Source organism: Elephantulus edwardii, unplaced genomic scaffold (assembly GCF_000299155.1).
Source record: "Elephantulus edwardii isolate Elephantulus edwardi_28Jun2011 unplaced genomic scaffold, EleEdw1.0 scaffold00230, whole genome shotgun sequence".
Classification (NCBI taxonomy): domain Eukaryota; kingdom Metazoa; phylum Chordata; class Mammalia; order Macroscelidea; family Macroscelididae; genus Elephantulus; species Elephantulus edwardii.
Window position 1 is genome coordinate 264,274 of NW_006399980.1, and position 14,454 is coordinate 278,727.

Genomic DNA, 14,454 nt, shown 5'->3' on the forward strand with positions numbered 1-14,454 from the left:
TAATTTATTTATTTTTACATTATGATACTTTCAATTGCTTCTATGCATCTGAAAGTTGGGACAAGAAAGACAGAAACACTGATGCTTTTGAATTGTGGTATTGGCAAAGAGTATTGAATATCTCATAGACTTTCAGAAATCCAAACAAATCTTTCTTGGAGGAACTGCAACCATAATGTCCTTTAGCAAAAAGAATGATTAAACTTTGTGTTACATAATTTGAACATTATCAGTCAGCAGGAGAAGTCCTTGATAAAAGACAAGTCAGGAAAGGTAGCAAATCAGAGAACGAAAGGACAATGCTAACTTGTATGGACTGATATACTGAATACTATAATAATGGTCTTGAGAGCGCAGAAGATAGTGAGGATGGTCCAAGATAGGACAGGGTTCAGATCTGTTGGTCAGAGGGTTACAATGAGTAGTAGTCAACTAGATCGCATCTCACAACAATAAAATCAAGTACAGTCAAAGCTTAAAATTCTTATTTTAAGTAATAAGAAGAGTACTGGGCATCTCCACTAGCTTTCACTTATCCCTAATTGTCTGTGAGTTGGAACTGATTCACACCTGACCCGCAGTGGGTTTTTGGAAGATATAAATCATACAGGAAGAGGTGGCCTATTTTCTCCCATGGCTGTTGGATGTTAACTACCAGACAGGCACTGCCTTTGTGTTAGCAGCTCTATGAACTATGCTACCAGAGCTTAAACTATATTTATCACTGCAAATTTTTTTTCCAAAAATTTCTGTATTTCCTAAGCAAAAATTTATTAAATTCTATACTCACAACAAAGCACTTTGAATTTATTAAAATTAAAAGATGATAATATGTGTGAAGATTTCTCATTTCAAAGGCAATTCTCCTTAGAGGCAAGGACAGTGAATCATTGTTTCCTATACTTTGGGCATGCTGTCAAGAGAGGCCAATGCTTGGAAAAAGACATCACGCTGGGAAAGGTAGAAGGTCAAAGAAAGATGAGAATACCTTCATCAAGAAGGACTGACACACTGACTGTATCCATAGGCTCAAGCATGTGGGAGATGGCAGAGATAGTGCAGGGTAGGGCAAGGTTCATAGGGTCAACACAAGGGGTAGTTGACTCCCTGGAATACAACAACAAAGACAATTCTCATAGTTAACTTCAAAGCAGTCCAATAATAAATTAAGAATCTAAAATACGTATTTATGCCTACGAAAAGACTTCTCCTGTTTCATATTTTCACATTACAAAGACCTATGTGTATGTAGCCCATCATCATATAAATTTGGGATATATTAAATTACAAGTTTAGAAGATTTTTTCTGCCTATTAATGTTTCCTACTACTAACATTAATGTTACTAGAAAACATATCTTATTAGAAAACACTAAAATTATAATAATACATCACAAAAAAAATGTAAGGTATGTGCATAGGTGCTTTTTGCTATCATCTGTCTTCAATAACTTGCTAAGAGAAAGGCAGAAGTACAAAAAATTTGAACAGTTGAGAAGTAATGATTAAAGTGGAAATCATCCTTTACCTGTTATACTATTTTAGTCACATATTTTATTCAATATTTAGAAGACCTAAAAATCCAATTTCTTTTTTTTTTTTTTTAATTTAGGTTGTTTATTTTTCATTTCAATGAAGATCTACAGAGATTTTGGGATTCCATTCATTCATTGTTACACCCTTCTCCCTGCACAACCCCCTCCCCCCTACCCCCCATTTGCTCCTCTCCTTGAAAAGCAAAAGAAAATAAAAATCCAATTTCTTTTTTTTATACTTCTTTTTTTTTTTAAATTTAGGTTGTTTATTTTTCATTTCAATGAACATCTGCAGAGATTTTTATATATAAAAAAATCCAATTTCAATATATATATTAATGGAATGTGAATTAGTTTGTACAATGTTCCCTACTGGTACTGATTATAAATTTTCTATTTACTAAGATTTAACAAAAGCTCCTTAAAGGAATTATGATTCAAAGAAAAGTAAAATTTTGTTTTGTTTTGTATAGGTTTCTTAACTTGAAGAGGTATCATCAAATTAAAGAATAATTTTTTTAAAACCCTCATACATGGAGTTGAATAAATTAATATTAAAAAAAATTATTTACTCCTACTCCCTCTCTTCCCTCACATCTCTCCAATATGGTAAGAGAGACACCTATCAATTGTGCTTAAGATCACAATGTAAGAACTCCTAGCCATCTCTGCTCTCCATTTTGTTCTGTTAAAATGCACTGCTTTTGTTTCCTCATCTACTGTTCCTTTGCTCAGTTATTAACACAGTTTCTTACAATTTCTATCTCTTTTTTTTTTCTCCTAACCATTTCTATACCTTCTGGAATCTGTATGACCAGAGGGCTTCTGATGTAAGGTTAACAACTCAACCAGGTGATCTGATCACATTTCAACTTTGCTCAGGTACTGATCCCAAAGCATAGATAAATATTCTGAGCTCAGTGCAGTTCTTTCAAAGTCTCTATCTCTCTAGATAAGTCATTAGGGGGTTGGAATGCTAATCCAAAATGTGGGCCTCTCTGGCAGTTTGAATCCACTAGCTGCTCCAAAGCAAAAAGATAGGCAACCTCTTCGCATGTGATTAACAGCCTCAGAAAACCTAGTAGGTCAGTGAAGAGTAGGTTCTCACTCCATAGCAGTGAGTATTTGATAATGACCAAACTCTAATTTGTGAAAATTTGTTTAAAAACAAAATATTTTTTCATAAATTCTTAATTAATTAATTAAAAAATAAAACTTAAATTGCCATTACCAGAAAAGTCTTATATGGCAAATAAAACAAACTGCTTTGGCTCATGGTGTGTCAAAAGCATAAAGTAGACAAAGGTACAATATACAATAGTTAGTTAATGAAAACAACTAAATTCTCAGATGCTTAGCAGTCAAATATCACAAATCCTTACAGTGATAAATTCAAAGTGCCCAATATTACAATTGCCACAAAGTTGATTCTAACTCATGATGACCTTCGTGGCAGCCCACTTGGATAAAGATAGAACTGTGCTCCACAGAGCTTTCAAGAACTGATTTTTCAGAAGTAGATGACCACGAATTTCTTCTCAGATGGCGGATCAGAGAGAAGCTCTAACTTTTCAGTTAGCAGTTGAACACGTTAACCATTTGAACCATCCAGGTAGTCCAGCTCTCTATCCAACAGTATAATAAATTGCCACTGGAATGGATAAATGTCATCATTTAGTATATTTAATATATATAAGAATATATAATGCATATGCAAGGATCCCTGGTGGTACAACAGTTAGGCATTTGCTAACGGAAAGGTTAACAGTTTGAACCTACCCAATAGCAGTCTGCGTCTGTAAAGATTATAGCCTAGAAAACTCTATGGAGCAGTTCTATGCTGTCACATGGGGTTTCTGAGTCAGCATGCAAGGATTTATCCCTTAAAGAAAAAAAAATAAATTTTTTTTTACTGTTCTTAGAATAATACAGTATGAGGCATTTAATAAAATAGTATACCTAATTTATTTACCTTTTCCCCTCTTTGTTTTATTTTTTGCTATAGCCTAGGATGTACATTTATATTTCTTGAAAACTATTTTTTGTTACTTAGAACATTTTCACCTGTAGTTTTCAAAGTATTGAAAAAAAAATACACTCAAATCACCAAGTCATACATGAAATAATGAAAAGGAAAACTATTTAATGCAACAGGTATATGTATATAAAATCACATTAAGACTGTAAATTGGGACAATTAAAATTGAAAGCATGATTTTAATAGCTATCAATAATGAATAACTTCAGTAACAAAATATTAACACAATGTTAAATAATTTTAATAAAATAATTATCAAGATGGCATTTAACATAATTTCTATTTCAAGCATAAAACTAAGTTTGCTAAAAATGGTTTTCCATTTCCACAAATCTCATATATGTAATAAATTAATTTCCAAAGAACATTTTTTAAAGGAACATTAAAATATACTAGAATTTTATTATCTAATTAAACTTAATTAAACTGAGCAACAACAAAGGTATGTGACCACTTCTAATTACTGAAATATCTTAAATATATACTACCATTTTAAGCAGTAATTTCACCATAATCATTTCTAAGGAAACTCAAACAGTATTGGGGGAGGGGGAAGGAATGGAAATTAACCACATGATTCAACTCAGACAATAAGCTTTAGGAGAAGAGGACACACAGAGTATGTTAGCAGGTGTCTGCAAGGAGCTAGTTAATACAATGGAATCAGTTTTCATTCTGCAGAACAACCATGAGACTTGCTGCAATGTCAGCTCCAAGCACACACTGAGGGACTCCAGAAAATGCTCATTGATCATGCAGCACTTTTTAATGCGCATAGGCTTTTTTCTCCTGCTAACCCCGCCTAGCTTTCCTTTTGCAGCTTCTTCTCTATAGCTCTCTTCTCCCAATAAAAATCTCTTCACATGAGGACAGTGAAATTATCTTAACAGTCACCTCTAAATAATACTACTACTACACACCACCCTGAAGCTTATCTAAATTAGATAGGGTTTTTTGTTTTATTTTCAAGGAGGAAATAATGAAGACACAAAATCCTACAACCTTGAAGAAAATGAAATTTTAATAACAATACCCATAAATATGAATGGTTTACAATATACTACATCCAAGGCCAAAATCAATTATAGTTTCACTTTAACATGTATTTCCTTAACCTGATTTATACTGAAAGAGGCTTTTATAAAATTGATGCTACCATAAAATATATATATATGTATATGTATAATTTAAAGTTCTCATTACTCAAAAAGGAAAATTTCTGTCAGCTAACATTAGTGCTTTAAAATAACAGAAATTTTATAAGTTAAAAAGCATCTAGAACCAAAATATAGCAGAGCTAAATTAAACTATCAGATTGATATGCATTTTTAATACACTCTATTAGCTAAAATAATGAACTATTTTTAATAGTTACGGTAAGCAAATCTTTAGGCTTAAGTATGTAAATGAATTCTAAGACATATGATACTAAATCTACTCAAAGCTGCTTTGCAGACCCCACCTTCTAATGAGTTAATCTAAAGGTCACCATCAAGCCGGTTTTTATTTATTAAGTCTGAGTTCCTTTCTTTTTTGCCTCCCAAATGTACATCTACAATCCACAAAAACATCTTAGTTTAAAGAAAATAATTCTATACTTGTTTAAACAATCATGTGAGCCAGACTGGCACATTCTTACACGGAATAAGGTCTGACCGTGTCTTGCTTATAATGCTTTGCCTCTCTGTGCTCTGTCCTTTAATCTATTCATCTGTAAAATAATTCCAGCAGATAACATTTCTTTGTTCAGATTTCAACTTTCATTTCATTTACAAAGCTAACCCTACCTCAAGAATGTCTTCTAGAACATATGCTTCCATTTCAGCCGCTGTCTCCACCATGTTTTATCAAACTGCCATGTTTCTTACTGCACTATGATTAGATCATTGCCAGCAGGAACACTCCTCTGTGTCAGCAAGGGAACAGGAAATGGAATGTTCTATTACATGCCTAAAGCAGCTTAGCTGTTCACTAGCCAGGCATCTACCAAAAGAGCAGGGGTGACTCACTGTGTATTTTTTAAAGATACAGAAGCTCTATTCCAAAGCAAACTTCTGTCAAGTTATTTCAACAGACATAAAAGACAATAAAGTCTCTTATTTTACTATTCCAAGATTTAAGATTTTATAATTTTAAAAGAAATAATCACAGGTTTGGTTTTTTTTTCTTTAAAAAAAAGCTATTTAACACGTCTGCCTTCCTGGTTGAACAAAAGAGATTGAAGAGGGTTACGCAGCAATTTATCCTTAGTAAAGCCTTGTGAGATTAATGCCTATATTAAAGACCCAAAGGAGGCAAGATAATGCTAACTTGAAATTTGTTTTATCAGGCAAATAGATTACATAGCATATATACTACTGATTCCAAGTAGAAGGAGTCTAAAATAATTAATATAGATTTTTAAAATATTTAACTGGTTATCTAGAAATAATTTGTCAAGAAATATTAATAGTGAGTTAACCCAAGATCACTGAGGCAAGCGATACACACTCTGGTATGTTCATTTCCTAGTAATAAATGAAGCAAAGACATTTATATAGCTTTTATCTCTTCTTTACTACCATAATTAAAAGAAAGTAACATCATCCAGATAAATAAATTCAGAGGCATATATCTAGATCTAACATGGTTGGCTGATAATAAAACCAATTTATGTAATATTCATTACAGTGGCCAACCTTGAGTTTAGAAAAATTAATTATTTTCAAAATTTTCCTTTATGCAAACTAGAATATGAAAAATGCAATGGAAAAAGAAATATTTTATGCTCTGTGGTATTAATAAAATCACCACAAGGCACAATACAAACTGCAACATGAACGGATCTTCCAGTGTGCAGATTAATGAACCTAGATGCAAACCTATGATGAAAAACTGTTTTTAATCTAAATTTTCATAATTACTTTAATCTACCCAATGGCAGTAGATTTCGTTTTTGGTGGTTTGGGGGGTTTTCTTTTTGGCTTTTTTTTTTAAACTAAGATGAATATTTTAAGGACACAAAAAAGGGAACATAGACTCACTAAATAAATTAACTCATACAGCCAAATCTAAACTAAGAAAAGTGAAAAGGTGAATTATAGTGACAAAGTGAAGCTATGACTTAGCAGAAGTAAGTTTTAGAGTTCACTAAGTCTGTTCATTAATCTCTAAAATGAGACAGTATTCTCTTAACTTTGGATACTTACTATATATCAAAAGTATAGTGGATATGGTAAACAAACTAGATTTCTTTTTAACAGGTTTAAATGAGTAAGAATTCAACAATAAAAAGATTAAATGAGAAAATTATCTACCAACATACACAGTTTCTGATTTAGGAGGCCTCCTCATTATGCTGGCAACACAAGAGTACTTTTTGCTTTTCTCACTAAATGTTTTAACCCACACAACAACCCCAATCAACGTTACTTATTTACAATATTAATAGAATACTATGTGTCAGGCTCTGGGATCTGTGTTGGTCTAAAAGTAAGAAGCTGCACTGCCAACTCAAAGGCACAGGGTTCTAATTCACCATCTGCTCCATGAGAAAGATGGGACTTCACCTCCATGTCATTAATTTGCTGTTGAAACCTACTACAAGTCAATTCAAAGGGAAACAACACTATATGTCATGCACTCTTTTAAGTGCTTTGGAGATACTAATTTCTTTAATCATCACATTGATCATAAAAGACAAGCACTATTTTTTGCCCCTACTTCATATAATAGGTATCTGGAGCATAGAAAATATGTCCAATTTGTGGCTATAAGTTGAAAAGCTACAATTTTAAATCAAGCAGGTGATGCCACAGACCACCCTCCGAATCCTCTACTGTATTCTTCCAGGTGATATTCTCATTTTACAGATGTAGAATCTATATCTCAAGAAGTCACATAATTATATGCCACAGAGCTGAGATACAAAACTTGGACTTTCTAATTCCACAGACCATGAAGAATAAATGACAAACAATTAAAACAGGGTCTCTCAGATTAATATCAGTCAAACCATTCACTTTACCTCCTAACATAAAACTATGTGGAGACAATTTAATTCCTTCTGTCAATGACTATTAAGTTTTCAATAACAAATTTGTTTTTTGCATCATTCATAATTTCACTTCCATTTGTTAGTGACTGGGCAACTTCTTTAACAATATGTATATAACAATATTGTTATATGTATAACAATATGTATCTGGGATTGAATTGGTATTTATTTGTTGATAAACAACTACATGAATAAAAGAATATTCTGATACTTAACAATGCATACTAATTCTTTTTAAATTACTGGTACCACTAGTAATAATTTCTGGTAAAAAAGCATTTATTCACTGATCATACCCATAGGTCACAGACTGAAAATATCCAATATAGTCTAAATCTATGCAACACTTTTTTCATATTCTTAAAACATTCATTTATTTCCTCTTTTATTTATAGACCAGAAGTTATCTTCTGCTGAGCCTAGATTTTAATAGTATATATTTAAACCTTACATTTCTTATCAAATGGCAAAAGCATTACAAAAGAAAACTTACTAACAAATGCAAATCAACAGATATAAATGACTGAATAACCATGACAGTTGCTGTGCATCTGAAAGCAAAACATGAGTAAGGATGACAGAAGAATGGATGCTTTTTGAACTGTGGTGGTAGAGAAGAATGCTGAATATTCTGTGAAAAGCCAGAAGGACAAACTAGTATGTCTTGGATAAAGCGCAGTCATGTGCTCCTTGGAAGCAAGAACAGAGAAACTTTGCCTGATACATACTTTAGGCATGCTGGTAGGAGGGCCAGTTCTTGGAAAGGTATCACGCTTATAATTGCTAAAGACCAGCTGAGGAGGAGAAGACTCTCAACAAAACAGACTGTCACAGTGACTCTAAAGTAGGCTCAAGTGTGTCACAGATGATGAGGATATAGGACAAGGCAGGGTTCAGATACGTTGTTCACAGGGTCACTATGAATTACAGTCAACAGCATTTAATAACAACAACAAAGAGAATATAAATGTCCAAAGTAAAAAAATAAGGGGGGAGGGGAAATGGCAACAAAAACTCTGTAAATACCTAGAATGGATAAGTTAAATGCATTTATAATTAGAATCAATGAGATGGCCTGATCCTTAATAAAGTACTTATTTTTGAACTAACGCTGCTGTAACAAAACAATGATACATGGGTAATTTTAACAATCAACATTATTTTTTCTGTTTAGAAGATTAGAGGTCCAACCAAGTTCAGGGTACTAGCTCTAAGGGAAAACTTTCTCTCTCTGTGAGCTTCTACTTTTGGGCAATCTTCATGTGGTTTGGAATCATTCCCTCTCTGCTTTGTTCACTCCTGTAATCTCTGTATCTCAAGAACAACTGACTCAACATGGCATAGGATAAAGCAAGGTTCAGATCTATTATTCACAGGGGCCTTATGAGTCTAAAGTGGCATGGCACTTAACAACAATCCTACCTCATTAACATAACAAAGACAACATATTCCCTGATATTATTATATCCCTAAACATAGAGGTTAGGATTTACACTTAGGGAGGGATAAAGCATTTAAATGTAACTCTTTAATCTCCTAAAATTCATGTCCCTGCCACGTGCAAAACATATTCATCCCAAAAGTCTAAAATACTAACTTCTGAATCAAGTATATCAAATAAAGGTAAAAAATTTTAATGGTGTCCCATCCTGGTGCAAAATATCTTTTCCTCTGTAAACCTGTGAAAGCTAGACTATAAATTAACTGCTTCACAAATATAGTATTGCAAAAGGGACAAGAGATATTCATTAAAAATGAGAGAAACTGAAAAAAGGTAACAGGTACCAACCAAGTCCAAAACCCAGCAGAAACAAATTCCATCAGTTCTGAATAGAATCCTTTCTTCATCTTGCCCTCCAGACTCTGGTTATAGGCCACATCTTCTGGATGGAGACACTTTGGAGGCACCTTTCAGGATCATTAGGATGACAACTGTGCTCCTTTGGCTTTGTTAATTGTTATGTGCAGTACAGTCAACTATAACTCACAGTATTAACTCTATGAACTACATTCATTGTTATGGATCTCCAATATGCTCCATTGCACTATTTATAGTCACTCTGTCAAGCCATCCCATTGAGGTGGTCCTCTCTTTCTCTGACTACCTACTTATCCCTCTTAACAACATGCCCCAAGTATGGGAGACCATCTCAGCTTCTAATGAGCATCATCCAGAACGCTCACACTTCCTCTAAGAGAACCTTGTTCTTTTGACAGTTTTTGAGATATACAATACTCCTGACCAACACCACATCCTAAGGCATTGATTCTTCTGTTATCCTTATTCACTGTCCAATTCTCAAACACATAGAAAGCAACTGAAAATACCATGGCTTGAATCAAGTGTATCTTAGTTTTTCAACCCGCATCCTTATACTTTGGAGAGAGCCTCAGCTACAGGCAGCACCTGAATGCTGTGTTTCCTCCCCCTCTGCATGGCAGTTCCACTTCCTCAGCTTTGGGCAGCAGGCCCATCACCATGGCACACGTTAACAACTCCACACTCTGGAACCAAGTAGGAATGATCCAGCTCTTTGAAATCTAGAAGCCTCCTAACCTTTGAGATCTAGAAATCTGGTGGTCCCAATTTTTGATATCCAAAAGATGGTCATTCAACTCTTTGAAACCAACTTCTTGCTTCCTGTGCTCCTTACATACTATGCTCATCTCTAAGCTGTTTCAAGGGCAGCCCTTTCCTTCTCTTGAAGGATAACAGATGTAGCCTCTCTGATCTGCTTCCTCCCTGTAGGATTTCAAGGGGAATATACCCTCTTTCCTTTCATTCTTTTCTCTATTCCCTTCAGTATAAGTAGAACGGCTTTCTACTTTAGTAGTTTATTAATTCCATTATTCACAGACTAAACTAATCTTGATAAATGTTTTAATATATATTCTTAATGTGTACATTAGGATTTTCCAACCTTTTAAATTCTGTTTTCAATATGCAGTTTAAGTTCTTTTTCCTCTAACAGTTTAGAGTAAGTGACAGACAAACCAACAGCCCCAGTAAGATCTTGCTTAGAAATCTAAACTCATCACTCAAAAGTTTACCTTCCAAAGAGAACCCCATACTTCTGATACCTAATTCTGCTTTAGTTATCTAATACTGACAACAGCACCAAAAAAAAAAGTTTGTTAAAATACATGCCTTTAACAAACAGAAGCTAAAAATACAGCTTTAGAGTGATGCCTAGAGGGAGAGGTTCTGTCTTGGTTGTCTCTGGAGGAAATTTCTTGTCTCTTCAGTTCCTAACTCCTGGTTTAGTGCAGAGCTCCATGTCTTGCTATTTTAACCCTTCACTCTTTTACTTGTGTGATCAATCTCTTCAGAAGAGAATAATTCAACATATACCTTATACAAATCTGATCTCATTAATATAGCAAAGATAACCTATATTTTGAACATAATTTAATCCATAAAAGTACTATCAACACAAGTATTAAAAAAAAAGGTGGATCAGAAATTAGGATTAGTTTTAAAATATATACCCTCCCCTCATTTCCTCTGCTTTGAAGTCAAAAAGAACTCATAGCTGACACTTCATTGGGTTTCCCAGGCTATAAATCAGATAGAAGATTGCCTGCATTTCTCCACTAGAGTCACTGTTGGATTCCAATCAACAGAGACTTGGTCTTTAGATAAGTTGAATGGATTCCTAAAGACTTAACCTTCAGAGCTCCCTAAAATATGTATAATCTATATTTATCCTTCATCATCATTACAACTTTTTAAGGATTTTCAAGTCAAAATTACACCTCCTTTTCTCTTATCACAAAATTAACTAAATTCTTTCGTTGACAAACAAGAAAAAAACTTAAACACTTAAAATAATAAATTTACTGACCAATACTATTAATCAAACATATAATCAAGATGTATTAATATAATTGGTGAATGAAATGCAAATGTCAAAAACAAAGAAAAACTGGTAGTTGGAAAACATGGTCTTGGTTATAGAAATGGGGCAGGAGATTGCATGAAAGAAATTCTGCATAATCAATGGCTTGCTCATAGCAAATACTTTTTGTGAAAAACAAAGAGCAACAATGCACATGGACTTCACCTCGTATACTTTACAGAAATCAAACTGACCATATCCATGGAAAGAGAAGCTCAGTTAGAAACACTCAAGAAAATGTCAGAGGCTGATTGTGAAACAGACCATCAATTACTCCTGTGTAAGTTCAAAACGAGGCTAATGAAAATTTAAATAAGTCCATGAGAACCAAAATACCACCTTTAGTTTATTCCAGTTAAATTTTAAGACCATCTTAAGAATAGATTTGATAAATTCGCCCTTAATTACTGGTAGGTTGTAGGATGTTATCAAGACAATTATCCAAGAAGAAAGTGAAAAGTCATTACAAGGACAGTAAAGAAAGAAAAGACCAAAATGGGTATCAAAAGAGATTCTGAAATCTTTAAGAGAACATAAAGAAGCCAAATAGAGAAGTATTTATTTAAGAAATATGAATATCTTTTAAAGGGTATCTCGAGAAGATAAAGTGAAGAACTGTAATGAAATGTGCAAAGATTTGGACTTAGAAAGCCAAGAGAAAAACATGTTGAACATTTCTCAAATTGAAAAAAAAAAATCACAAAAAACAGAACAAATTTAAACCTCAAGTTGTAACACTATAAGCAAAATCTTGAGTAACACAGGAAGTATGAAAAAAAGATGGAAAGAATACAGACAGCAACTATACCAAAAAAGAGTTTGTTAACAACGAACCATTTCAGGAAGAGGCATATGATCAAGAACCAATGATCATGAAGAATAAAGTTCAAAGTTCACTAAAGGCATTGGAAAAAATAAGGATCCAGGAGTTGATGGAATTCAAATGAGATGTTTCAGCAATGAGGAACAGCCCTAGATATGCTCATTAGTTCTGTTTAAAAATTTGGAAGATAACACCTGCCAACCGACTGGAAGAGATCTGTATTTGTTCCAATTAAAAAAAAAGTGATCCAACAGAGTGCAGAAATTAGAAAACAGTATTATTCAAATTACATGAAAATATCGTTTTCTTGACGATTACTCAAAATAATACATAGAAAAAGAAATTCTAGAAATTCAATCTGATATCAGAAGAGATTGATACACAGTATCATTATGGATATGAAAAGAATATTGGGCTGAAAATAGAGAATACCAATAAGATGTGTTTTATTAATTATGCAATGGCATTTGATTGTGTAGATGATAAGTCATGCCTAAAATTGAAAACATTGGAAATTATAAAACACTTAATTGTGCTTATCTAAAACCTATATATAAACCAAGAAGCAGTTGTCCAAACAGAATAAGCGCTATACGTAAGTGTGGCTTAAAATCAGGGTTATGTTCTTTCTCTATACCTATTCAATTTGAATGCTGAGAAATGCTAGGAAAAGTAGTATATGAAGAAAAATGTAACATTTAGACTGGAAAAGACTCATCAAACACCAACCTTGTGGAGTCCATACAACCTTGCTTGCAGAAAGTGAAGATGGCAGGAAACGTTTACTGAAGATTAATGACTATAGTCTTTCAGTATCTATTACATCTCAACATCAAGAAAACAAAACAAACAAAAAAAAAAAACAAACAAACTCACCACTGGACTAACAGGTGGCAACATGCTGGATATAGAAATAGTGAGGTTTTCAACAATATAATTTTACTTTAATTCAAAATCAACTCTAATAGCAGTAAATAAATCAAAAGACATGCTGCACGGGAAAAGTCTGCATCAAGGGCGTCTTTAAAGTGTCAAAAAGCTGGGATATTGGCTTAAATATTAAAGTGCACCTGATCCAAGCCATAGTAATTTCATATACATCTGAAAGTTGGATAATGAGTAAGAAGACCAAAGAATAATTGATGCCTTTGAATTGTGATGTTGGTGAAGAGTACTGTATATCCCATGGATTCTGTCAAATGAACATACAAACCTGTTATGGAGGAAGTGTAACCAGAATGCTTCTTAGAGGCAACTATCTTATACTTGGGTATGTTGTCAGAAGGGGCGAGTTAAAGAGTCAATGCAGGAAAGGAAGACTCTAAAGGAAATCAATTGACAAACTGACTGTAACAATGAGTGTGAGCATATCCGAGATAGTGAGACTGGCTCAGGATAGGGTAAGGTTCAGATCCGTTGTTCATAGGGTAACTATGAATAGTATGTAACACTATGGTACCTAAGAACAGCTAACATTTTTAAAAAACTAAAATGCAAACAACAAAACAAAAATCTATAGATTCTCATTCTCTCTCTCTCTCTCTCTCTCTCTCTCTCTGTGTGTGTGTGTGTGTGGGTGTATAAAATCGACTTCTGCTGAAACATAAAGTCTATCTGTGGTTTAATGGGTTTTCAGAGTAAATGGGAACAGATGTTGCTTCTGTAACATAGTAATCTAATTATTAAACTAAAAAAATTAGTATATTTCTCTAAAGGAATAAAAATGCTAAATATTTGTATTTGCTCACTCACATTAATTTTCAAATGATCTATTGTTATACCATAAGATTCTAAACTAATCCTCCTATTACTAAAAACAAACCCATTATCACATTAAAAAGAGAGGGTTAAATATAAGCGTTTTTATTAGCATGTTGTTGTTGTTGTTGTTAAGTGCTGTCAAGTCACAGATGACTCAGAGACCCTATGAACACAAAATAGTTTGATTCTTCACATAGCTTGATCTTAGTAATAGTCTAAATTGAAAATTATTAAACCTTTACCAGAACTTTCAAAATTAATTTTACCAGTTGGATATGAAATATTTAAAGATATATAATCAAATTTTAATCTCACAAATAAAACAATACAAAGGTCTTCCAGGGTTGTTGCTAACTGCCGTCA

At 33.3% G+C, this 14,454-nt stretch overlaps 1 protein-coding gene across 3 annotated transcripts in view; it reads right to left on the bottom strand.

Annotated features, from left to right (window-relative positions):
- ANKRD17 (ankyrin repeat domain 17) overlaps positions 1 to 14,454 on the bottom strand; it is a 214,043-nt gene that overhangs the window by 159,467 nt on the left and 40,122 nt on the right. The window contains exon 1 of one of the 3 annotated variants that reach the window (XM_006898444.1): positions 5,360 to 5,500. The exons of the other annotated variants lie outside the window; for them this stretch is intronic. Within the exon in view, the coding sequence (XP_006898506.1) occupies positions 5,360 to 5,413 (54 nt within the window). The 5' untranslated portion in view covers positions 5,414 to 5,500. Of the gene's footprint in view, positions 1 to 5,359; positions 5,501 to 14,454 lie in introns of those variants that run through there. 3 annotated transcript variants of the gene reach the window in all.